General features: G+C 36.3%; 1 protein-coding gene across 9 annotated transcripts in view; it reads right to left on the bottom strand.

Moving 5' to 3' along the window:
- SLC4A7 (solute carrier family 4 member 7) overlaps positions 1–27,236 on the bottom strand; it is a gene marked incomplete at both ends in the record, with an annotated part of 90,560 nt that overhangs the window by 28,066 nt on the left and 35,258 nt on the right. For 3 of the 9 annotated variants that reach the window (XM_080339790.1, XM_080339789.1, XM_080339791.1), the window contains 6 exons: positions 2,601–2,969; positions 5,755–5,943; positions 8,064–8,224; positions 9,255–9,390; positions 11,656–11,799; positions 24,859–24,940. In XM_080339790.1, coding sequence (XP_080195916.1) covers positions 2,601–2,969; positions 5,755–5,943; positions 8,064–8,224; positions 9,255–9,390; positions 11,656–11,799; positions 24,859–24,940 — 1,081 coding nt within the window. The remainder of the gene's footprint in view (positions 1–2,600; positions 2,970–5,754; positions 5,944–8,063; positions 8,225–9,254; positions 9,391–11,655; positions 11,800–24,858; positions 24,941–27,236) is intronic. The other 6 variants (XM_080339792.1, XM_080339793.1, XM_080339794.1 and 3 more) reach the window with 2 other exon arrangements.

Raw genomic sequence — 27,236 nt, 5'->3', positions numbered from 1 at the left:
ATGTGAAAAAAAATATTAAAATTACTCCTAGAAGGCAAATATGTAAGCCTTTCTCAATTACTATTTTCAGTAAGTAATTATCGTAAGAGCAAAGTTGTTCTAAATATTATTTTACTCAGTTTTAAAGCACATTTATCACTGAATGAAAGATCCCTTAAAACCAGTTGCTTTGCTGTTGTTCATAGACATGAATAAAGCTTAATGATGCTGGTGAATTAATAGTGTTCACCTTTAGCTGTGACACAGCTCTCTTTGTAGCTCTACCTATAGAATTCATAATTCAAGTTTCAAAGATGGCAAAACAAAAGCTGTTGCTGAACTGATGACAAAAGGGGAAAAAATCTGTTAAAAAAAACCCTTTGCCTGGCTGACTTACTATGAACTGATGACTGCCTGATAAACACCAAGTGGTAGACTGAAAGTGTGCCCCTCTTTCCTCCCTTTATGGGAATTCACACTAAGTTCAGTAACCTTCCAGCTATTTATAAGGACTAAAAAATAGTCTGAATAGCACAAAGCCAAGGATAGATGAATGTGAAACAGAAGAAAGCCATCTATTAGAAAATTAACACAGTTCCTAATGCTAACAGGAGACAAAACCAACTCAGTTATATAGACATGGAAAAAGTATTCAAGTTGCAGTATTCTGAATTACTAGAGAGGTAATACAGACTATAAGCTACAGCAAAATGGACCAAGAAGATTTTATTAATTAATACAAGGAAGATTACTTCTTCTTCAGGGTTCCCTTCTGAGTCTGTCTCCCAACACAGAGATTAGTCCAACTGCAGCCCTGAAGTCATAGTCTGAGAATGTCTTCAAAGGCACCTCTAAGGGAAATGTGTCTTTCTGTGGTCAGATGATTTCTTTAATTAAAAAGGGGCAAAAAACCCAGAAAACAAAAATGTCTTCCATCATTATGGGTGTTCGTCTTTCTCTGGAAAGACATTTATTTATGGATTAACTAGGAAATCATCCCTTTCAGATTTTTCCTTTATAAAAAACATACCCTCGAGGCACAAAAACAATTTTAAACATGACTTGGAGATTCTGGTGAAAAGCTTTATAAGTGATAGTAATAGCATCAAGTATTTGATCTTTGTTTGCCTTCTCTTGAGGTTAAAGACCTTGGATCTGGCATGCTGTCATTCCTGTCATATGAGTACAAAAATGAGAACTGGAAAACCAATTACAGCTGTTCTTTTACTTCTGGTATTTAGTTACCTTAGAAAGATCGCTCATGAGAGAGAATGACTTTCATGTGAATTCTCTTAGTTTTCCATAAGTCAGAGAGTTTTTGGTTTGCTTTTCTGAATTTAAGCAAGGATGAGGCCCCTAGCCCAACTCACAATGACAGCCTACAACATAATTTGCTCTTTGCTTTGCAGCAATTGGGCTGCAAAACGTGAAAAAGCAGATAACTGCAGCCTTTTCTCTGTCAGCATATTTTCACTGCCATAAGTACCTGTGCGCTTACTTAAACAAGAAGAAAAACAAGAAAAGCCTCACTGATGAAAGATTTGAGTGAAATCAGTTCTCTCCCTTCTCCCCTCCATACACACAGGCATAAAGCAGACAAACCTACAATCTAGATTTCGGCAAGATAAATTTCTGACTGGTGGGCAAGGGGATGCAGAAGGAACCTGAAGGCTAAAAAGAAAGGTGATCCCCTTAAAACCATGATCTACCTAGAAGAATCCCACAGTATCTAAATAGGTGATAATTTTGCAGAAGTAAATCAAGTGTAACTGCATGTATACAGAATGCATGAGTTATGAAACATTTACTAGAAATAGTTAAAGAAACTCTCAGAACTTTCCATCTTTTCAACTTATCTATACACCTACATACCTTTTTACAATAGCTTTGCCAGACAACAAATTAATAAATTGCTGAGCTCTGACTTACAATTATAAACTCTTAACTACCTTATCCTATTTCACATATCAAACACAACAAAACAATAATCAAGCGTCCAATGCTGAAGCAGTGCACTAATGAAGAGCTATCTGGAAACAGCTGTAGGTGAACTGAACATGCCGGTTCCATCATGAGCTACTACTGGTTTTAATAGTTCTGATTTTTTAAAAGCACAAAAGCAAAAATAATACTGCTTAAAGACATCATGATACAGCTAAACTAGAAACACCACTGATTACTGCATCCATCCTCATTCTTTTCATATTCATCTCTAATACTTCATTATGTCTTTGGCTGTAGCTATCTCAGGATATCAAACACTGGTTTTAAAGTACTAACTCAACCGCTGACACAAACAACAAAACCTAACATGGACTGTAGGTGAGTGAAAGGAAAAGGCCACCATTTTTGACATTTTGCTTATATATCACAAAACCATATTCCTTTTTAATTACACAAACAAAGGTTAAATAATTTTTTTGCTGGCTTTAGTTAAAAGCTAAAAAGTTAAAAATGCTGAACAAGAAAAACAGCCACAACTGAGAAGAAATAAAACATGCAGGCAGAGGTAACAGTTATCAGATTCCTTTGTGCCCAAGTTATGTGCCAAAAACATCGCAACGCAAGTGACCCAGATGCAGAGAGCATCACACATGGACAGCTTAAGTTTCGATAGTTGCCTGGTGTTTTGTCAACATTTTCCTCTGTCTTCTTTTCCTGGCTTTCCTGCACTTCTAAGTCCTCCTCAGGTGGGTGGATTACTACGGAAGGAATATCATCACTGGCAGGTGACACCAGCAATTCCTTGCCCTGAAGTGGACTTGACTGGGCACTTGTGGTTGGCGAGTGGCTGCAGGTAGGACTGGAGGGTGGTGTGTTTTGAGGGGTAGTTACGGGGGTTGTACACCTCGAGGCTGCCGGGGTTCCAGCTCTTGAAGAAGGAAGAAGGTAATTGAGAAGAACTGACAAACGGTTTTCTCCTCTCAGGGAAATATTTGAGGCAGAGAGACCTCTTCGCAAAGAGTGGCGGGAGGCTGAAAGGCCTTCCCCTGAGATAAAAAAAATGAAACACCATGAGGTTTACAACATGGATATGCTAAAAAAAAAAAAGAGACCAGATACAAATATGCATTAACAATTTACATAGTAAATTGCAAGCTTTACAGGCCAGAAGTGTCATACTCATGCAAGTAAGACAAGAGGTAAAAGCAAATCTGATTTCAGAAGTCAGAAATTACTGATGAGTACTAATTAGAACGTCAAAGATATGTTAGAGAAGTTATCTTAAAGTCAGTAAGATTTGTTAATATAACAAAAAAAAAAATTCTCCTGAAACTGACTCTTACATTTTCCTAGAAGAATTTCTTATTCCAAATTGCACAGCAGCTACCTTTAATGCCATCCAAAAAATATATTAAAAGAATCATTAGCAGACAAAACATTACAAGACTTCTGTTAACTGCACCTTTATATACAAGAAAGTATTAATTTTTAAAATTAAAATATTTTCAATACGAACATGATTGAACATATCTAATCATGTTAAACGCAACTGCCGTCCACTAAAACTCATTTTAACAAGGAGCTTCCTTGACCAGCTGAAGTCTCAATATATGGTTTTGAAGAGGGCACGAGGATGAGATACACAGTCCCTTCTCCAGATCTTCTTGCTGTGACTTACCAAATGTCTCCGTGTGCCTAAAACCAAACACATTTCTCAAAAATCCATTGATGCTCTTTTATCCAGTCTCAATGTCCCACTGTTTTCATATATTAAGACAAGATAGTCTTGTCATGTTTCCCTCAGATTTAAGCTTGTAATGGATTTCAGTTCTTCCTTAAGCAGGAAGGAAGAGAGACTGACTGTCCTCATCTCGGCACTTCCATGAGAAGCTTTAGCGATACCATCCCTCCTGTTTACCACACACGCTTTTCCTGGGATGGCAGTCTCCTTGAGAAGAATACCGATTACTTCTCCTACAATCCCTGAAATCAAAAACATGCTGTTTTCATGTGCGACACCCTCACGCAAGAAAACAGCAAACTAGACGCATTTCATCTCACATTTATACTGGGCACTACAGAGGTCAATATGTTGAGCAACTCTAGAATTATTTACAACACGGAGGTGCTGAAAGCACGCCTAAGGAAAGGTCACATACATTTTTCCCCCCACTCTAACAATAGAAGAGTAGATCCTACAAACTTGATTTACATTAAGAACAAAAGCTTCAAATATGAACTATTAAAACGGTAGTGCAGTAAAGAGGTCCAATAAAGCAAATTGGTTGATTTTGTCTATATTAATCACTACAGTAATGACTAGACTTCTCTCAGTATATTTATGATGAATCATGAACATGAGATGTCCTAACAGACACAGGTGTAAAAAGGAGCCTAAAAAGCAGTATGCACATATGCATGTTTGTTTTACCAGTTTACTAGAGGCTAACCATAGAATTATAAAGGAAAAAGTAATTCAGTATATGCTGGCAAAGAGTTCATCATGTTATGATGGTTTCTTATTTCCGCATATATCCCCATATTCTGTTATAGGAATAGTATAAAGAATGAACTGCATTGGAAAGTGGAAGTCATACACTGAAACTAACTGACAAGCAAGAGACCTCAAATACAAAAATTCTCAGAATTATCCTGGGGGTACAGGTGTTCAAGGGATGGGTAAAACCAAGTTTATATGTGAAATTTTCACATTTTCTAAATGAAATAGGGAAGTCAGAAGGTATAGAGGAAATTATGCTCTTATATACATTAGTTGTTTCTTCATTCTAGAAAAAATAACTCAAGACTACCAGTGAAATATTTAAGCATGCATCACGCACTCACTAGCTAACAAAAAGTATCAGTAAGCTTTGACATTTGGTAGAGCATATCCCCAGTATTTATCAAACTGAGAGATTCCAACAGCACTTAACTAAGGGGAACATGTCCTAAGCAATGAGGCGTCTTTTAAGACAGGAAAAGAACTTCAAGAAGCGATTCATGAAATCAGTACTAAGTTTTCACTACACTAAAACATTTCAGTTGAAATTATACATATCTTAGTTAATGTAAGGCAAAGGAAAACAAAGAACATAGACAGAAATAGAGGCCATAAGAAATACAAGAATAAAAGTATGCTGTTCTGCAGTATATATTGCTATTTGGATTTTGGAAATGGATGTCTAGACTAAATGTACTGATATTCCAGAATATTTTCAGGAATTGGTTCAGCAAAACACATGGTACAGCCTGTAAAAATATTGCTAATACCTTTCTTGGCTTTGGGCATACTTTTGCCGTTAGATGCTTCTCTACAAAACAAGGCAAAAATAAACAGTGTCCTAGCTAAAAGTAATTTCTTCACCATTAGCAGAGTGAACTTTTTTTAGCCATGTTAAAATACAGTAATTGTCAGCATCACTGAACTCATGACATGACCACAAAGTAAATCTCCAGTATGAAGACGGAATGAGCAAGTAGGATTGATCTGATGAGCACAAAGTTATGCCACGATGCTGAAATTCCTCAAACATTACACATTTTTTTATTCAAGCATATCCTAAAAACCATTAGGACCCATGGAGGTCTAATTCTATACCCCAAAACAATAATGCATGCTACGTATACAGGCAGGAATAGAATGTTTGAGTAAATGCAAAAATATTCAGAAACATCATCCACAGCTACACATAGCACACATTGTTATCATTAGTTCTTGGCTTATCAAGAAGGAAACACTTATCTGATATTATCAGCTGAATTTTCCTTTGTCTCCCAATGAGAACATTATTTAACAGGTTAGAACAAACTGGATGCTACAACTTATCTCACCGTTTCGTTCAAGCAAGTGAGGGTCAGAATGTTTCTTGCCTATATCTGCAAAAGACCGAACCAGGGGAATCCGATTGCTGAACTTTTTCTCATTCTGATGATGGTGCCTTTTTAGGAGAGCTTCTCTCACGTTCTCTCTTATGGATTCATCCAGCTGGCCAGAGGCAATCATGTTGTCCAAAACCATATCTACATAAAAACAAGAAATAATTTTTTTCTATACAGCTATCAAATTCCTCCTTCACCACATTCAAAAACTGTAGTTGCACTAAATAATAACAAAAAAAATAAATCTATTGAAAAAAAAAACCCAAGGTCTCTTCTTCAGCAAAGTAATTTTCAAGAATCCACAGTAAATTTTAAAAGACGTCACTAAGCAAGCTAATGTGAGAATGAGGAAAGCACAACATGCCGTATTTAGTAGTAGCATCATTTTAATAAATAAGTTACTTAATGTTTTATAATTTATTGTCATTTACTTCAACTTTCAACTGAGACCTCCTTAACCCTCCACTATAAGTGAGTGCACAAAGATACAAACACAATGGAGAATGAACTTCTTACAAGTCTTAACCTGGTGTTTCCCATTTTGTAAGTATACAACTATACAGAAGTGAAAGTTACTATAGAATGGATTAATTCCCTAACTCCTGTGTCACCTTCAGATGCTCTAAGTTCCTGAGGTCCTCTACTGAACTTCATGCGATTCAGATGCTTTAGAAAAGGAAGTACAAAACAAAAGCTAATTACATCCACTCAAACTAATCAGCTCTAAAAGGGCATCAAGATTCAAAAGGGCATCTCATCAGAATGCTCACACCAGGAAAGAAAGCCTGCATGTCTGGGAAAACACCTGCTGCAATTTCTTAGCTGATTTATTTTTGTAATTAATTAATATTTTAAAAAAACCTGCACAGATCAACATGAACCTCTGTGGCAAGTTCTAAAATATGTTTTGCCAATCTTAACTGATGTATCAAGAACCCAACTGTATTGGTAAACTGCCATTACAGAGAATTTTTCACAATGAAAAAGGTTATGGCTCAGAATATCTTACAAACAAAATTACATGCAGCAAAGTCTCTGTCAGCACAGTGCCACTTCCTTCTGGGATTACTGGCAACACACAACATTTTGTTACAGCTTCTTCAAAGCCCACCCTCTCCCTCCTGTTTTCAGTGAGAACCAAGGATACCTACTATATATTCCTGGCTCAGGGCAACAAGACATTTGTATGCCAAGGACTGTTATCCTACATGCTTCATAATGGCACCTAAAATTAACCTGAAACAAATTCATGGAACCTCTTAAAACATCCTAGTTTCAACTAAAACATGTGCTATTAAAAGAACACTGTTTACACAAAATTAAGCAATAACTATTTTCCTCATGTACTAAGATTATTGCTAAATTAAAAATAAATTAAAAGCCAAAACATTACTCTTACAAACCATGTACTGAACAATCTTGCTCAGTAAGATGGGAAAATAGGAAGGGAATACCAATATCCTGAGTGAATTTCAAAGATTTCAAAACAAAATAAGAAAATATTTCAGGCATTGCTCAAGTTTTTAATGCCAAAATGCCTTGTCCTTCGCATACATGTTGGTTGGCCATAAGCCTAGCACGATTCCTGAGAAGCCATTACACTGTGTGGTACCTGTAGCAAGAGATACCAGGAAAACAACGTAAAACTAGTTCAAAGACATACAGGCTAAGCCTCTGTGCATGTGTGTGTGTGTGTGTGTGTGTATATTTATATATGAAAAAGTCTTCAAAGCTGATTTTATAGTATCCAATATGACCATATGATCAGTGAGGACACTCGAAATAGTAGGTCAAATAACATGTATGAAATTTATTTCTGATCACCTCTTATAAAGGTGAAAAGAATACCAGATGTGCAACAATCAACTGCACTAATGGCATCAAGTTAACATCAGCCAAGTTATGATTAATAATTATGGTACTAAAGTGCACAAATAAGTCATAAAATGTTCTGGCAGATATTTACATTTCATCTGTAGAAACAAAGACAAACAAACATATTCAGGTATTAGAACACAGAGGCAAATTCTGGGCCTCATCCTAGAATATGTAATAAAGGAGGTCCTACTTGCCCAGTGTAGCTCCTTGTAAGCAAAGTTTGTAGGATCAGCTCTTTAAAACCAGATGAAGAAAACCGTAGTAAGCAGGCACATGCCTCTTTCTCAGATATAATATTTTCAAGAACATAAAAAACCACCATAAAAAAATCTCAAGTTATAGATTAAAATTTAGGAATATTTTTTAAAAAGTTTTGCTGCAACCTGCTATCTCATCTAGCGTGTTTGCTCTCATGTCCAACATGACCGTCCCATTGAGAATACAGCTTCGCAGTTCAAAGAGACTGTGCAGAGACAGAGTTGCTACATAAGGCTTGCTCCACCGATCACCACCATCTTCAACATCCTCTTCAAATTTTAGCCACCTGAAATGCATACATACATACATACATTTACATTTCTTCTGAAAGACACACTTTGGCAAGCAATCCCATTCTTCCCTGTGGCTTCTGTATGACATGGAACAGAAAATCCTACCAGCTCATACCGGCTTTCATTTTCTCAGGCAACCCAAAGGACTGACAGTCACAACATGTTTATTGGGCCTTTTAACCACACTCAACTGTTTATAGTTGTCACCCTTTTGGTTTCTTTTGGTTTGAACAATACCTGTCTATTCACAAGTTCTTGTGAGCAGTATGGGATTGTGCCTTGTTACTTGATATGCATATCTCAGTTTCATCAGTATTTTAGGATTAGAAGGCTGCCTGAAAGACACCATATACCAAGTCTCTTAGTCTGCTAGGTCAGACATTTAAGAGCTTGGTAATATCAGCATGTGTAACTATAAATCGATCTTGATTCTGACTCATGGACATTATGTGAATTGAACTTCTGAAAAAGCTAACATGCAATAAGGCAATTAGAAGTACTGAATGCAGAATAATTTATTACAATGCATATGCAGAAAGAAGCAACTTAACCAATATGGGCCAATAATAACAATGGCATGCTGTAATGTTCATGCACGCAATTTGCAAAAAATCAAATACTACCTAAGAAGAACAAATGTAAATGTCCAATTTTCTTTGAGTGAAAAAAAAAAAAATGACACTAATATATCAGCAATAACAGAACAAGATTTCTGATGCTGTAACATTGTGCTCCACAGCTGAACACCTGTATTTATAACTAAACACAGTTGTACTTTTCACAATGCTTGGCATGATCAGCTTTAGGAAGGTCAACACAGCACCAGTAAGACTGAAGGTGTCTTGAAAAACCACAATTTTTTTTTTCAACTCTGAAAGAATCAAATAAAAGTTTTGATTTGCTGACTGTGAACTGAGTGAACTACTCCTTTGTTTGTGAAAATTCTAACCCAGACCTGGTTTGCAGTTCTTTCAAATAAAATCACTAAAAGATACACCTTGAAACAATTTATTTTCAGGATACCTGGCTGTTTCTTTCCATTCATATTCTTCTCCATCCCTGAAGCAAAGTTCATCCATTTCAGTGAAGAGATCATGGGGAATGTGTTCATCATCATCTTCAGTACCCAATATAAATTGCACTCGTTGGGATGGCGTATCTTGCAGAAAAGGAGACAATTAAAAGAACTTGTACTTCTACCGTGTGAGAAACACCACGTAACAGTTAAATCTCCTGCTCTCAGTTAGAAATATGCAGCACAATATCCTCTTCAAGAGGGAAGAGAAACAAAAGAAACATGGACATTTATTTAAAAGGAGGCCCTTTCAAAATTGTTCATTGTTTCTGAAAACAAAACAGCTGGAAATTTATGCTTACATGATGCAATTAAGTATTTTTAGCTCTTCTACAGATTGACAATATGAAAATAAACATGAACAGCAACATTGGTAAAGAAATAAAAATGTATATACCAAAGGGCTAGAAACTTTGTTTTCACTTTGAAAACAAAATAAATGATACCACCATGACACACACACTAATTAAAAAGGGGGGGGACACCAAACACAAAACCAAACAAACAAACCAACCAAACAAAACACCACACCCACATCAAGTTGAAGGAAAAAATTAGCCTGACTTACAGATTGGTTGCCCTAGTAATAGTTCAAGATGCTGAACAGTCAGCTTTATTTTCTTCCTGCTCTACATACTGGGTACCCAATCATTCCTATTGTTAGAGCAGCAGATTGGTTTTTTTCTCCAGATGGCCCATTGCTACTTATGTAGGATGGAAAAAACTACTAACTTTCTCATGTTTGGAACAATGTACATAAAATAGCATAGGAAAGCAGAAATAACACACCTAAGATGTTGAGGAAATATTTTAACTTCTCAAAGTATAATGCCTAGTGGAACAAGCTCTGTAATAACTTGTAACAAAATTTAACTATCTTTAGTGATCAAATATAAGTAGTGGACTCCCTGCTATAAGCAAAACTTACAAAAACACAATAAAGAGGTGGTTTTAGAGATCTTTTTAATACTTACACACAAATCTTGTTTCAACTCAAGAGAAAGCTTTTAAATTACAAAGGTTCAATAACGTTCAATAATGTAGTAACAGCAATGTTATCTCAAGGAAGCTCAGAGATAAAAAATCCAGGTAAATCTAAATTTTTAAAATTTTACTTCATTCACTGAAACATCACTTTCACAGCTAACAGATCTGAACAGACAACTGTATGCTTCCACTGCAGAAGGAAGATCGCCTTTTAGATTTAGACAGAAGATCCCACTTACTAATGAACTTCATTCAGAATTGAATTTTGCTTTTGCTTTGTTGTTCTGGCATACATCATCAGCTGATAAAGTAATTCTGAAATTAGCTTTTGAATACAAAAAACACTGATTATCAATGAAGATGTACAGCAGATTGTTTCTGTCCCAAAACCAACATATCCCAAGAATCCTACAATATCCTGCATATCCAGGACAGAGAACTGACCAGAAGAGGAAAATTTATTTCTATCTATTTAATGTTCCTTGCTGCTTTGGAACCTGTAGAGCAAGGCTCTACAAACATATGATCAAATTATAATAATTTTATTTGGGAGGAGAAGTTCTGAAGATGGATAAAACTAAGAACTGTAGGAGAATGGTAAAAGTAGACCTGTCAAGGCATTCTCATTTGAAAACTCCTTTGTTTCAGGGAACTGGCTTCATGTAGAACATGGTTCTATTCATAGAAAGGTGATAGTGAACAGCATGGTGTCCGCGGTTGAAGTGGAACACTGTACCATAACTTTCCCATTCATTACAATCTAGGAATAAAAGCCTGCTTAAGGTCTTGAAGAAAATCTGCCATGAGTACTACCAAATAATATCATTTCAGAGAATGATATGACCAAGTTGTCGTCTCTTGAGGACAAGGAACAGGCTGGTTGGGGCAGAACCTGATCCAAAACCAAAGCTCAGGAGGCAGTACAATTGCATTACTGTTATTAGCAGACAGAAGACTGAAGTAAATATTTTAACAGATCACTGATAGAATTACCATGGCAAATACTGCTTCACAGCTACATTCATACTTCCAAAAATCTTGAGTGACAAGACTACACAACCTTGAAAATGGTGTCTAACTTAAGTAACACATATTTTTATGCTACAGGTGAGTATTATGAAGCTCTAGTTTAACCTATTCAGTGTAGGTTGCTGAACACTCATGTAGACACCTGGATGAAGTCCAATACTTATGATTTAGGTAAAACACAACCACACAATCCTTGCCTGATTGTATATAGAAAAATATTAATTACAGTGAGAATACAAGAAACAGCACAAAGCAAACGACTCTTAAGCACAAAATAAATACTACAAGTTTATTTTCAAGAGACACAAAGAACCCACACAGCAGATTTCTTACCATACGACGGAGATTCTCGGCCATCCTCTCTGTCAGTTTCTTTATCTTTTTTCCTTCTGTGATGCCTGTGCCCACGATGCCTGTGCCGCCGACGGCCTTGCTTTCCAAACGGGACATGAACTCCAATATATACAGCTCTGTGGCCTATTCAGAAAGTTGAAAAGGATACAATTAAACAAAACAAAACAAAAAAACCTCCTGCACAAATGTAGCATCTTAGTCAAAAAAGACATGGAGTTCAAAAAAAACAAACCGAAAAGCATTGAGCAAAATCACCTTTAGTTAACTAATATTACCGTGTCCTTTCTGCCTTTCCCCAGTGTCAAGGAACAAGTATACTCATTTCCCAGATAAAGTGGGCCATATTCTGATATAGTTATTCAGTTTAAGAACTCAGTTGTAAAACAAGTAATATAGAAAGACAAGCTTGACCTATAACACTGAAAGAAGCTACCTGATAAACACCAAGGCAAGACAGAGAAATTACATGATACTGGATTCATATCAGGATAGTTAATACGACGGCAAGATACAATCTCCTAGTTCAGCTTATGAACTTCATTAAGAAATTACCCATCATTTAGAATCTGCAAGCAGTTCTCTCCACTTGAATGAACTGCAAGTTATTTCTTCAAGCAGCACATCGCACACCCAGGTGAAACTGATGTTCAACTATATCATTAACTTAGTATCAGTGTAGACGCGTAAGAGGAATTTGTATTCAGAAAACTATGCCAAAACATCAAATACCGTACAGAGAAGGCTGTTGATTTGGGGGTTTTCTTTTATTCTAGAATCTTTTAATAAATTTAAGTAGCACATCCTCAAATCAATACATACTGCTCTTCAAAACATGTACTTTCAACATCTTGTTTTTCCTTTGACATTTCACATTAAGGCAATACTAGCATCAACAACTTGGCAAAAGAAGTCAGAGTGTTATGAACATATTATTACCATGTCCCCTGTAATAGACTTAGCATATAAAATAAACTTTTCCAACTCCTTTTTAAACAAACAATCTCAGGAAGAGACACATTAACTATAAGCCTGGAGGTTAACACTAAATACTTTGTTTCATACTGTAGGAGAGTGATTACAGAAGACTGACACGAAAAAAAGAAGAAAGGAAGTGGTTTTCCAGTTCTTATAGAGACGCAAATTCAGCATATTTATACAAGGCAGGAAAGTCCTAGGGGCGTGACTGTACACATTCATGCATGTATAGATGTGTGTATAGCACACATGCACACTCAGTTAAAGATATTGAAAAATTCTGGCAATTACAGAACTTTAAAGAAATAAAAAATGGTAGTATGTCACATTTGTTGTCCAAGCAAAGCATCTCTAAGCCCAAAAAGATACACAAAATTTTCATAAAGCAGTATTTTTACAGTGCTAAATGAGTAAAAAAACTAAGCAAAAATCAGTAATAATGCATGAGTAAGTTCAATATTTAATTTAATTGGTCAAGATTCCTTTTCAAACTACAAAATCTGATCTTGACAGCCCTCCAACACTAGTTTTAATTAGAGTTGTCTGATTGGCACTATGACCAACTCTGAAATTAAGCCCATTAAAAGCTATTTGTTTCCATGTAAGACTGGAAAACAGATTAATTTGTTGAAGCATTCATCAGTCCTATTTATAGCGAGATACTTTTCTTTTGTCAGCTTCTTCCAAGAGGAACACTCAGCCCCTGCCAGGCTCCACTCTCCACAACTACTGAGCACAATGCAATTCCGAAAGAAATCCATGCAAACTTAACACCTAAACATAAAATAATGCACTTGATATATAATGTGACTAGGTGACACCATTAACAATGGTCACATTGATATAATTGTGATACAATAGTCTTATATGTAGGAAAAGTAGAAAAGTATTAGGTTCAAAAATAGCCGTGTTACTCACCACACTCCACTCAAAGCTGCCTGGTACAACTAGGTGACTCCCCACCCTCTGCAAATGCCATTATTATCCCTGTTAGGATTTCTGTTTTATTCTATATATTCAATTAGCAAGTATCAAGCTACAGTTATATACAGTCACAGTTTTATTCATCAAAGTGTTTGATTTTTTTGCAAGAACTATTTTTTCCTAGGAGAATCTCAAACATATTTTTACTAATAGAACATTTTATATTATCAACTTGTTTGAATATTCTTAGTAAGACTGTTTTAAGCATGTATTTTGACCATTGCATAAAAAAAACTTGCAGGTGATTACTTTATAGAAAATTTCACGAATCTGAAATTGGTCAAGATGTTACTTCCTGAAAAATTAGGATAACACCCACATTTTGGTCTTTTGCTGTTCCCATAAATTAAGATGAAGTCCTACATTGCCTTTTGTACTAAAGAACAAACAAAAATCCCACACGATTTTTCAAGACCCTCCATCTTACACAATTCACCTTGCTATTGCAAAAATCATTTCCATAGTCAAAGACCATGTTGCGGCACAGAAGAGAGGTAGAACAAGGAAAACAAGAAATTTCTCTCCTATTACAGAACTGCAGTCTGACTGAAAAACTTTTGCAATAGAAAAGTCTGGAGGAGAGCAGGTATGTTGCAGAAGCTTTAAAAGCACCATCCCACTATCCCAACAGGTTAGAGTATCAGAAAGATGGGGGAGCAGGGAAGTAGGTTATTCTATCCTTCAGCCCACTCTGTCCAGGGTGTGAATGGCTATTTCCTCACATAAGCACTGTCTTGCAAGCAAATGTAACACAAATACCTTCCCCAATTCACTTCTGTATATGCAAAGTAATCAGACAGCTACACCTCCAACTTTATTTTGGGACTAATGTGAAATGCTGATGGCCAAGATCATTTTCAGGTATTATTAAGTAAAATACATCACAGTCCAAGGTAATTCTGTCAAAATAGCTTCAAGCAAAAACTTAATGTTGAAGAGCCGTTGATTCCACACCCCAGAGTAGGCATGTGGGGTGGCAATACTACAGATTAACCAAGAAAAATTTGGCTATTGCGAATAGCAGCTTAGGAATACACCAAACTGTTCCTTAAGAAAGGGAGGGGGTTTTTTGTGTTTGTTTTTTTTTTTTTTAATATCATGGACATTTATAAACAAAGACATCTCCCCTATTACCCAGAAAAATCTAAAACTACTGCCATTGAGTATACTACTGCAATCACTTAAAACCAGGTACATTCAACTCCAAAAGATGAGGCAAAACTGCATAATAAATGTTGGACAAGATTAACCTTAATTCTAACACCACCACAAACAACAACAACAAAAAATCCACCACCAAAACAGAAAGGAAAGTAATATAATAGCGATGGAGAAAAAGTTAATTCTGAAAAGGCTGGAATTCATATTACTACCATCAGTGTTCTTTCTAAAAGGAACACAACCTTTACTTGACCATTGTTTGTAAAATCTTGAAAGGTACAGTTATGTGACCTTCAAAGCTTTATTCACAAAAACATCTGTAGCACAGTACCACTCTCAAGCAAAGCTTGTTATAGAATTTCTTTAAACCAATAACCAATAGAATTAGCAGAGAGCCTGATACTAAATTTAGTAATACAAAGCTCAAGAGATAATTGTTCATTTTAATCTAACATGACTTTATCCAAGCTTAGCTGTTCAAAGCCACCAAGGGTATTTACTGCTTAAGGTCCTTATCAGTATGAAACAAATTTAAATGTTAGAAGCTTGCCAAATGTCTCCATCACATCACCGTCTCCAAAAGGCAGTTTACATCAAGTCCTATAAAACTGACAGAATAGAAAATGCTCTAAGTTCCCTGATTTCTCCCCGAAATCCCTAACGAAATGGTAACAGAGACTTCTAAAGTCCGAGAGAGATCAAAAACATCTATCCAAAAATGCTCTCATGTGGCAACCCCGTAAGTGCAATTCCACACAGAACTTCCTTTTTTCTAACTATCATTTTGTTAGCTAGATGCCTTTTAAGCTTCATACAAAGATATTCTTCCCCATATTAACAAGAGAAAGCAAAGAAAACCAAGTTATTACCTATGTGAATTCTCAATTACTATTTTTCCAAGAATCTTCAGATAATAATCTGAAGACACATCATTTATTTTACATGCAAGCTTTAATTTAATCAAATAACGTAATAATCCATCTTGTCCCAGCATGGGGCTTTCCAGCACGGAAAAACTGGAGGATCTCCATGAGAGATTCGTATCTGTTCCTTAAGACCATATAACAGGAAAGAAAGCAGCGGGAAGGAAGCTATGTGCTGTTCAGTGTCTTCCAACTCACATCTTTAAAAATATTCGTCTACTAGGAAGTACTTGTAATCTATCATCATCTCATGCCTTGACATTAACTCCCCTTACATCACAGAAAATACCTGTACGCACAAAAACAAGCTCAATGCAATTTACGAGCACAACTCCTACCTCTTCTGTCACAGCTCTGATCTGAAGACAGAACCACACAAATGAGAAAAAAAAAAGGTGGATGGAAGCGGATGGAAGAAGTAAAGAGTGAGAACAAGAAACTTTTTTCATGCTCCCAAAAACTCCATAGCCCAAAGGTTTTCTCCAGATATTCTTTGTTCTGGTGAAACTTAAGGAGCAAGTAGAATCTCTCATTCAAACCCTGCTCTTTCATTTAATTTATTTATAATGAAAACTCTGAAAATCCACTCAAGTCAGTAATTCACTGAAAATACTGCTACTAAGCCTCTAATTTTCTAATTAAAAGTAACATCACATTTCTGAAGTATGCAATTAAATGTCCAATTTAATATTTGTACTGAAGTCCTTAGTGTGAGACAAAAAAACTAAATATTTAAAAATAAGCAGTAGCATTTTAGCTTATCTTATGAACTTCTCTCACACATAACATTCCCAAGACACAGTCAAATTATTTTCTAAGGAATTAATGTAGTAAAAGTGAACATAAAATGCTTCAATGTGATCTTGGTCTTCCATGCATGAATTAAGTATAAAAAAGTCCTATTGTTACCTAGGATTCTTTTTCTGTGCTTTTTGAAAAGAATTGACGAAAATTCTCTCTTGCTTTCAGAATAAAACATTTGAAATAACATTTTCTAACCAATAAATGAGCAAAGAAAATTATTTCACGAGACAGTTACATGCCATAGCTGGAGCCCAAAGGTTCTCCACAGTGAAGGATATTTTAGAATGTGTTAAACCTCATGGTCTCTCTTCTGCAATGTCCTGTTGCTCCTAGTAATTACGTATATATAGGAATACACTCTTTATAACACTTGGACAGGTTAAATTGAGAGGTATAATCCAAAAATCTAGTATGCATAGCATATGCTATAGCAGTTCAGTGAGAGTGTTTTCTCGCTACGCAATGAAAGACAGACAGCATATTACACTGACTGGCAAAAGCAGTAAATGCCACATTTCTCATTACACACAGAAGTGATTTTTTTTTTCTGTCTTAAAACCAAGGATGAGTTGGTAGTGGCAGTCAGAAGAGAAGAATGCACTGAATATTTCTATTTGACACAATCAACAATATTCCAGAAGGCATTATCAGTAATGACATGAGAGACACAGGTGGTAACGAAAAGAGGAAAAGCTTAGTGCCAGCTGACAGAGCTACGCAGGGATTCTGGCAGGACAGGTCTACCCCAGGTCTTGGTGGCCCACGGCCAGCACCCATCTCCCTGTCCTGGGGAAGAGGCCACCACCTGGTATCTGTGGGAAGGATACTCGCTGGCCTCACATCGCACATCCCAGTCAGACCCCAGCTGGGCCCACACTTTTACCTGAGCTGCACATCCTTGGTCCAGCTTTTCTCTGCACCATGGCTCAGGAAAAAGGATATATACCTAAGATAATCTGAAAGAGTTGTTTCTTTTGGAGGGGAGAAAACCTAGAAACATGCAATTCAAGCAAAAGACCCATGAAGATGGCAAATTGGCTCTTTGTCCACTCATGAAGAAACCTATGTTCTCAGTTATTCACAGATGCCGCAGCCTGTATGGATACGAGGCTTCCACGGTCATCAATACCGTGCTTGTGAAGTATTGCAAGATATCCCCACTTCAAATTTGTAATGAGAATATGAGTGTGTGTGACCCACTGATGATCACACACCTCTCCTGTACAACTGCTACACACATCTTTAAGTGCGTCAGTTTGCCCCAAAACACATCCATTTCCTGACATGAAAAATATTAGAGGGAATCTTGCCTTATGTAAGGGTTATCCTTTCAGAGAAAGACTCAAACTTCAACTTTCTTTATAAAATAGAAAGTGTTCTGAAATAAAAAACCCCTCACACTTTAAAGGTTTAACTGCTGTGAAACAGTAGCTTTCAAGAGATTCCAAATGGAGACGTGATCCATTCAGAAAGACTTCTGACATCCATCAAGTCACAGGTTTAGCCAATTTTAGGTACAACTGATTTTAAAGGGATTAAAAAATAGGAAGATAAATGTTATGGAAAGCCATCAAGAAAGAACAGGCAGCAGAATCAAGCACAGTCTCCTGCTGCTTCTGCCTCATCTCAAAAATTTTAAATTTGAGCAATCTGGCACCATCAAGTTCACTGAAAGTTTTAAGTTTCCATTGGTGCTGTTTGGTAAAACTTCGGTATTATGGCCTTAGTGCTTGTTTAACAATTTTACATACGTTTCAGATTATAAAAACACAGCTAGTTACTCTTTTACAAAATTGGTGATCCAGTCAGAGCAGAAACATTACAAAATGTTATATTAGATAAAAGAGGTTTGAAGATTTAAAAAAAAAAAAAAAAAAAGTTAGGACACAGATTATTCATAATTTTTTTAAAAAGCATTGCTTCCATCTTAGTCTATTTTACATTAAATATTTATTTTACATCCTCATGTAGAAGCCATTTGTTTCGAATGGTATCCATTTTAAAAACAACTCTGTTTTGAGAAGAAATGCTAAAATTAGCATGGACATTTCCCAAAATGGATTTTAGACATTTAAATATAAGCAAATTTATAGTCTGCTGCAGAGATTCTCATGAACTCATTCAAGTTCAAATGTTGATTCACTTTGAAAAAACATTACTAGAGGATAGGCAATGTGATTGAACAGGTTTTTTTTTTCCCTTTTGGAGGATGAAGGAGGATGGACCTCACTTGTTAGAAATTGTAACAATTAGATCGTATGCACATTCAGTACTGCCTTCTACCTCTACAGAAGTAGTTACGTATTGAAAAACTTATACGTTGCTGTATCACCTCCTTCAAAGATTATTTTCACTTAAGGTTCACTATTTATATAAAGATCTTCTACTTTAAATTGGCTACATGAGGAGGGAAGCACAGCTAAAGTGCATTTTATGATTCCTTACTCACGTATTCCAGTTTACATGCGGAAGTCACTGAAATTACTGAAGTCCCATAAAGCAACACCTCACTCATAATATTAAATACATCTAAGTAATTTTAAAGCAGAATAGAATAGCATACACATTTATAGAACATATATGCACTACAGAACGTCTTTTAACCAATAACAAAATCAAAATAATAATACTATCATTATTCTAATTAATTACTTAAAATACACACAAAATTGATGACTTAGTTTCAGTATGAATACTACTGCTCAGTCTCAACTCAGCCAGAAAGATTGTAAAGTTGCGTAACACCTTCTGTAGCAAGATAAAACTTCCTGTCAACAGCCATTCATCAGGTGGAGAATGCAGAAGGGTTCCTTAGCTGTTGAGACCATTCCATAAATAAGAAATTAACATGTGGGCAAGAACACTCACTAAGAAAAGCTGTTTGTAGAATAATGAATAATGTCCCTCAAGGATGAGGACAAGGGTTGTATCAAAACTGTTAAAATTGTTAGCTAATCTAGGTAAAGAATATGAATTTGGGGGTAAATTAGCCTATGGTTTTTAGTATACTCAGCTCTTGTCAGGCTACCATCAAGAAGCCTCTTAATGTTAAAAAAAAAAAAAAGTCTCTTGTCTCAAGTAACTTTTATTAAGCTTCACTTACCAGGAGCTTACAGTATGTCTTCCCAGTAATCTGCAAGTAATTTAACATGCAAATAAGAATTTCAGAATTTGTAGTACCATGTTTGGCAATTCCAAAAGCAACTTCCAAGAAAATTATTCTAAAAATCAGAAATAACCCCCTGCCTCCAAAACCAATGACACATCAAAACTGAAAATTGTGTCCAGTGACTTTGGGTGCCCTATTGAGTTTTATGTCTACACAATCAGGTTATCAACTTTCCCTCTCAAAAGACAGTCTGAAAATGGTTCTGGTAACATTTGTTAAGGATTTACCTTTGGGATGAACACCACAAACAATGAAATAAGTTGAGAACAATTATCCTCTCTACAAAGAAGTCTGAATATTGCATAAATGAACTGGACAAGAAGTCTGAAGGAACTTGCCTGTGGACTGTATGATGCAGGATTACCATAGCAAGAAATATAACTAAATTTTCAACACACATGTAATGAAGGTGAAGCACTGCAACCTCATTCCAAAATTCACTTAATCGAAGTTGCATTGAAATTTTTTGTGACTTATAGAGAAGTGCTGAGCACAGCTAATGTTTATTTCTGAAGGATAAGGATGAAAGGATTTATCCTGCACTAGCTGCCAGCACAATTGGTGCAAGTGAATATCTTGTTGATGTTGCATATGAAAGAGCATGTTTCATAGGCCTAACTAGCGGTACTATATTTGAATAGACATGTTTTTGCTTGCTCTCAGTTCAACCCAAACTAACAAGCAGGCAAGATCTTTCCAATTTTGTGATAACACAAGAGGAGGGATGAAAAATAAGTCTGCAAGAATCATTAATGATTACCTTAAATTATTTTTGTTTTCAGAAGCAGTTACACATTTTTCTACTCTCTGACCACATAAAAAGATATTTCATAAGTAATAGCATTTCTTTTTTGTCTGTTAAACACAGAGTTTTTTTAAACCACTAAGGGGTCTCAAAGATTCAAGCACTCATTCTGTAGTTTGAGAACCATAAGAAACCTGTTCTGTACTGCCTGTCTAAATTAGTACAGCTTATTAAAGAACTTAAAAATGTAAATACTAAGAACAATCTTAAAGTGCCAGCAGCTACAATGTCCTGTTGTATTACTTGGGCTTACCTGTCCCTGTACAAATTTTCTTGAAAGATTTTACAAGAACTATTGACGGCTTTTCAAACAGTTGCCATTTAGATGCATCTAAAAGGTAAAATAATAGTAAACCTGACACATTAAACAAATCTTAGCAGCACATTCTACTACAGGGTGCCATAAAAGTTCTCTTAGCTCCTCAAAAGCCCTTCATAACACTGAAACAATTTCTATCTAGTCATAACACGTTAAACTCCAAAACACTTGTAGAAAAAGTTTTTCACTTCGATTTAGAATATACCCTTCTAGAGGGGAAAAAAAAAAACCCCGCAGAATTATTTAATTACCTGCTCATATCAAGTAAGATTAACTGAAAAGCACAGCTGCTTTCTTGAAGAAAAAATAAGGCTCTAAACCATAAAGGTATCAGAGATAATAGGGTCACTTGAAATGTAAACACTACTTACACCTGCCACAGGATAGTGTGAGAGCAGAGTAGCTATTAAATCATCTTAACTCTTGAAAGCTGCTTCTTGGATTTATGCCACAGAAAACTAGTCTGCTGAGACACACACTCTTGACCTCAGATTGTTTCCAGAACAAGACTTCTGTTATGTGTAAACTCCTTATCTTTGCTATGCCTGTAACTGGTCTGCTAAGAATAACAGAATATACCCCCTTTCGCTTAAAATGTATCTAGTAAATGTATCCTCAAATCAAGGTGGAAAAATACCTACAGGTTTAAAAAGATAGGTCCTGGTAATATCAAGCCAAACATATTATCTCAGACTTAAGATAGGTTTTCTTAAACATAGTTATTAACAGAAAATGCCTTTTACAAGATGGCATGAAATACCTCTGCCGTTACTGTTATTGCCTTACTTCCAACTCCTTCCTTTGTTATTATTTTCATTCACTGCAGCTCAAAGAGTCTGGCATCAAGTTAAGAACATTAGGTGTTCTTAAAAATGTTATTTTAAGATGTTATTCCTCTTCTGTAAACTGACATTTGTTATTTTAAAGTAAGGTCCTGCAGCTTAAGTAAAGAGCAGTACCTTTATTTAGTCTGCCCACAATTACAGTTTACCACCATCTCTACCCATTTCTGTTTTACAGGAAGAAAGTTACAAAACAAGTAGCCTGTGCTTAATGTTTCTAAGCTAAACACTGTCCCTCTGGTTATGTACCACACTTTCCCAGTCACCATAAATAGAATACAGAGCTTGAGAAGCTCTGACTCCGAGATCTATTTTCCCCTTTAGCATATGGCCCTCTTTCCATTAGTATTTCATCCCAGAATTCCCAGAAAATAGAAGTATCCAGTACTGACAATACCAAGAATCCTTTGCTTTTGTGTTGGCAGCAAAATGATGCCTTCTACAGCATCAAACCAATCAACATTAGTTTGTACAGGCTTCAGAGTCACCTGTGCTGGCTCTTCAAGGTTTGGTGCTTCACATTATAGCTGAACTGAATTAACAGCTTGCTGCCTCTCCTTGAATCAACACACTTCTGGAAAGGTTTCAAATTCCTAGAACCCCTTTTCAAGTCAACAGAAAAACAATTCTGAAGACTGGACAGAAACAGTTTCAGGTCTTAAAACTCTTACAATATCTAATGCTCAACTATAGGTCTTCCTAAGCCTGTAAGAAAACATCCACAAGTCAGCAATGAAATCTAATCCTATCCAGAGCTTTTTTTACTGCTTGCAGCCAACAATTCCATTTCTCTCCTTGTAACACTTTAATACCAGAACTAAAAACAAAACCCAAAAATTCCACATACCCGTTTTAATCATAATAGCTTATAAAAAATGACGTCATAAACAGAGCTGTACGTTCACATACATTTATCCTCTAAAACACTCAATCTAAAGAATCTCTTTTGGTGAACCTCAGAGAAGATAACTATATGAGTCATAAACTGTACTTATATGCCTTCTCTTTTGTACAGGAAAGGAAAAACTTCTTGTTCCTACTTTGGAACAGTTTCCACTAATAAAAGTTAAAATATATGCCATCCCTCCTTTTCCCCATTCCACCAGTAATAATTAAAAAAAAAAAAAAAAAAAACAAACCACACAAAACACCGATTTTCTTACAAATATATAGGATACTACAAATATATGTAATTTCCAAAAATAATTCCTACTTATGTATCAAAATGTTTTCCTATATGAAACTTTAGATAAGTGATAATCCTACTGGAATACATTTTTCTTGTCAGATACCTCTTAGTAGTGGGTTGGACAAGACAATCTCCAGAGGTCCCTTCCAGCCCTAACCGTTCTGTGGCTCTGTGATTGATCGTTTAACCTCTGTATAACCAGCCCCCTCTCACACTGAGATGCTTATACCAAAGAGAGTGAAAGGTAACCGAATGAAAGGTAAGGGTGCATGGCTAAGAGCAAGGCAAGGACAGTGAGATCTCCTCATCTTCTCCTTCTAACAGCTGTTATGTCGACTCAGTTGATCATGAAACAGAAGCCTTGGCTCCAGGTTGATTTATTCTTTGGTTGTGGGTAAGACAGGGGTATTTTCCACAGTCAGCAATACAAGTGCTTAAATCGCTTCAAGCAGCCTGAACCCCCTGCCTTCCCCCCCAGTATCTTGTCTAACTACAGTGCTGTGTGAGCTGAAGCACTCCTGCGAGCGTGCTATGAAACAGACTGGGGAAGTGATCCGCTGCACGTTCCCATGTCATTCTTCATGGTTGAGGCATTGCAGCTGTTCATGCTGCTGCACAGCAAACCACTTCAGCTGAATGTCTGCTTCTCCTTAACCCCTGCCTGCAAAACACACATATACTTTTTCTGGGTCACCATCCTGAGAAAAGCAAGAGAAGGAAATGAAGGAGGAAATAGCTTAAATTTGCATTGAAGATGTAACTGCAGAAAGTCACAGCAGTGGTTTCACCACAGCTCAACCCCATCTAAACTGGCATTGCTGCAGCCTCCACCGCTCAGCCTCGCATTCGTTCTTCCTTCCTCTGCTCAGCACCAGCACACATCCATCTGTGTGGCAAATTCATTTGGCTGCTCAACTGCTGAGAGCTTTCTTACATTTTCTTTTGTCAGAACTGTCAGATTTTCTGCTGGCTTAACATAGTTAACCAGGTGTCAGTACAAGAGGGAAAGCAGTAACGGACTGAAAGGAACACAGCAAGAGCAGGACTGCAACAGTAACAAACAGCTTTAATCACTTTAACCATCTCTTGTTAGATCACATTATGAGAAAATGTGACAGCAACCTGTATCAACTTTTGTCAGCTAGAAACTACTGCTATAATAGCTCTCTGGTGTTCTGAAGTAGTAAGAGTCAGTACTGCTGCGAATTACTTCTTAGTAAATCTACAGACAGTCTTCGAGAATTTTGCAAATGTTCATTAAGTCTCAGAGCCTTCTATGTGAAAGGTGAATAAACAAGATTTTAACACTGGATGTCCTTAGATTGTACCTCTGGATTCACTAAGTAGCATCCATGAATCTTCATCCCAATCAACTTCCTTTTCAAGTCAGCAAGAAATTGTAGCCTGGATGAACTATCTAATTTTGCTGACACTAATGCAGTGCTATTTTTGTTGCTAAATGCAGGATCCTGAGTCAAGTGATGAAAACTAACAGGATTCCACGTTTTAACTGACTACAGATTGCAGAATGTACAGTTTACCATGGAACTAGAAGCACTGTTACCTGTTCAGACTCTCAGTATTTAAAGTGCATGAGCATGCTCACAAGGACACTAAACTTCTAGAAAACAAAACCAAGTATCTACCTCATCACCCCTGTTCCCTGAGTTTTGATTCTGCAGAACTTGACATCATTTATGCTGAGAAATTACTTACCTACAGCAACCATTTTTTCAAGCCTACAATCTTAGAAGTGAGGTTTCCTTAGAAAGCTTCATAATTTTTTATAATTTTTTTTTCTGTGACATAACTGAAATAAGTTTTTGTTAGCATGCACAAAGACAAAAATGGTGCAGGTCATCTACTATTTATTGGTTTTCTTCTTAGAATTTCATTATGGCCATGAAACTCTGATTCTTTTTAGCGATACTGGTTGCACTTGAGGAAACACAGATCTTTTACCTCAAGGAAAAAAAGACATTAAGCAAAAACAAAACTGCCACAAACTTACTCTCTAGTTCTTCTTTCTCAAAGTTTGTGTTGATAGTAGAGCTGATTTTGCCCATATCCACAACAGCTTCTTCATCGTGGCCCTGAGGAAACAAGACACAAGTATAAATTAAAACTAAATAGAACTATTTTTTCTAAATTCCTAAGTATTTTCTGCAGTTCTGAAGCTGTTCAAAGTTTTCTAAAACAACACATTTTCACATCTTCGAAACTGAGAAAGAAAACGTCACTGAAAATCTATCCATCCAATTATTCGAGAAAATATTCCCTTGTATTAAAGGAAAAACAGAGTAAATCAACAGATATGCTAAAAATCATGCAATTTCCTTTTGCAATGCTCTTCATGTCATCACATCAAGGACCAGGATATACATTTCAGGAGTGCAATATTATTTTAGTTTTACATTCAACAGCAATGAATCTACTTCAATAAAATAACATGTAACTTTTTATAAATTTGCCAAAGTTAACATTCAGAAATCTCGAAACATTTGCTTCAACAGCAATTCGTTTGTGAGATTTTCCATCACAAGCAAGAAGCTTATGTGAACCAAAGGTTATACAAAGGGGTGGCAAAAGAATTACATTATACAATGTGGGGGGGTCTCTCCAAGACTAACAGATTTGGAGAGATCAAATTAACTGTTTCTCTCAGGTTTCAACAGAAAGCTTGTTAACCACCCCCTTATCTAAAGCACATTTTTATGCACAAAGTTAGAAAACAGCAGTTGCAAGACTATCAGTTCAGATTCCATTACTACTGAAACCATACCACTCATAACACAAAAGCACAGTATTTGAAATAGATACAGGCTCAAGAATGAGTCTTTTCTGTGACTGTGTCCTGTAATGATATTTCGCACATCAAAGCAGACCTTTAAACACTGCCGTTTGCTCAGTCTCAACAAAAATAAACCTATCATCTCATCTCAGCTTTGACATCAAAACACCATTAAAGTGGCTTTGCTCCAAATGTTTGCTCTCCTTAGAATACAGTCCACTTTTAACAGCTCACAAACTACAGCCTCCTGGCAGAACTGGCTCTCCAAAAGAACTGCTGCCTACCTTAAGGGTAATGCTTTACTTTACATCTAACTACGTATAAGGGCAGGCTCACTGCTAGAGGATGCTGTTCCTTTTCTTTCTGCTCCCTTGGGCACACATTTTTTTCCCTTAAGTCAGATGTATCAATTGTGAAGTCAAATAGAAAGAGCTGAAGCAATGGATTTTATTAAAAAAAAAAACCAAACAAACAAACAAAAAAAACCAACACCACACACAACCACCAACGCAGCGAGTTTCCCATTGGATCAGTTCACCAAACTGACTTTCTTGTGACCATACAACAGAGACATACACCACAAATAAATCTGTTTGACCACCACTTTGAGCAGCAGCCCATTAGGTGCATTTACATTGATCAACATGGGATCTGTGATCATGGGTTCATGAGGAAAAAATGGAAGCCTATACCAAGAGTCTTGTAAGGACTGGGAACCCTAACGGTGTTGATACTCACCTAATTCATCTTAGAATTACTCAATAGTGCAATGCTTTAAATACAGAAGAGGTTTGTCATCTCAGAGGGAAGTGATAAGGATAAAAAAACGACACACCTGTGTAACAGCTGTAACTTAAAACATACTGTAGCAACTCCCACCAAAAAGAAAAAAAAAAAAAACAAAACAAAAAACACATAACTCCTTTGTCTTTCTAAAACAGATACTTATTATAGTGTATTGTGCGCACACACACACACAAATCCAAATCTTTGTTTGACTACTGAAAAAAGTAGGCTAAAGATATGAAGATGACAAATGGCACAGATAAGAAAAAATTCAGATGAGGCTTAAAAATAAATTTGGTTAAAAAGAGTTAAAACACATAAAAAATAAAATGAGTTGGCACTATGTAAGTAAGCAAGATAGAAAAGGAAAGAGTGGCATATGGCAGAATAAACTTCCAAAAACTAAATAAAGGTCAATTCTGAGCTGTGTCCCTAACAGTGGGGTTTTCAAGAAGGGCATTACAAAGCAATACAACTTTGTCACTACTGACTACACTACTGCATTGCAAAAGCAGTTTTGTATGCATGCCAGAAAAATCAAAACTCCTACACACTCCAGACAGCTACAATTAAAAAATTCAGGTGATTAAACCAAAGTCATGTCTGATGTCTGAAAATGTTACAAGGACCTACTAATAAAGAAGTGACAGAAATTTAGAAAATGTCATGGTAATAATGGGCGGGGAGTAGTACATTCCTGTCTCTTGCACACCAAAACGAAATTGAAGAGCCCTCCAGAAGACGCTTTCATAATGTAATTGGCCTCTCATCTGATAACCACTCAGGAGGTAGGGAAAAAACACAGTTACAAA

Source organism: Nesoenas mayeri (genome assembly GCF_963082525.1).
Source record: "Nesoenas mayeri genome assembly, chromosome: 2".
Lineage (NCBI taxonomy): Eukaryota > Metazoa > Chordata > Aves > Columbiformes > Columbidae > Nesoenas > Nesoenas mayeri.
The sequence above is the reverse complement of the archived record's forward strand: the minus strand, read 5'-3'. Positions and strand labels throughout refer to the sequence as shown.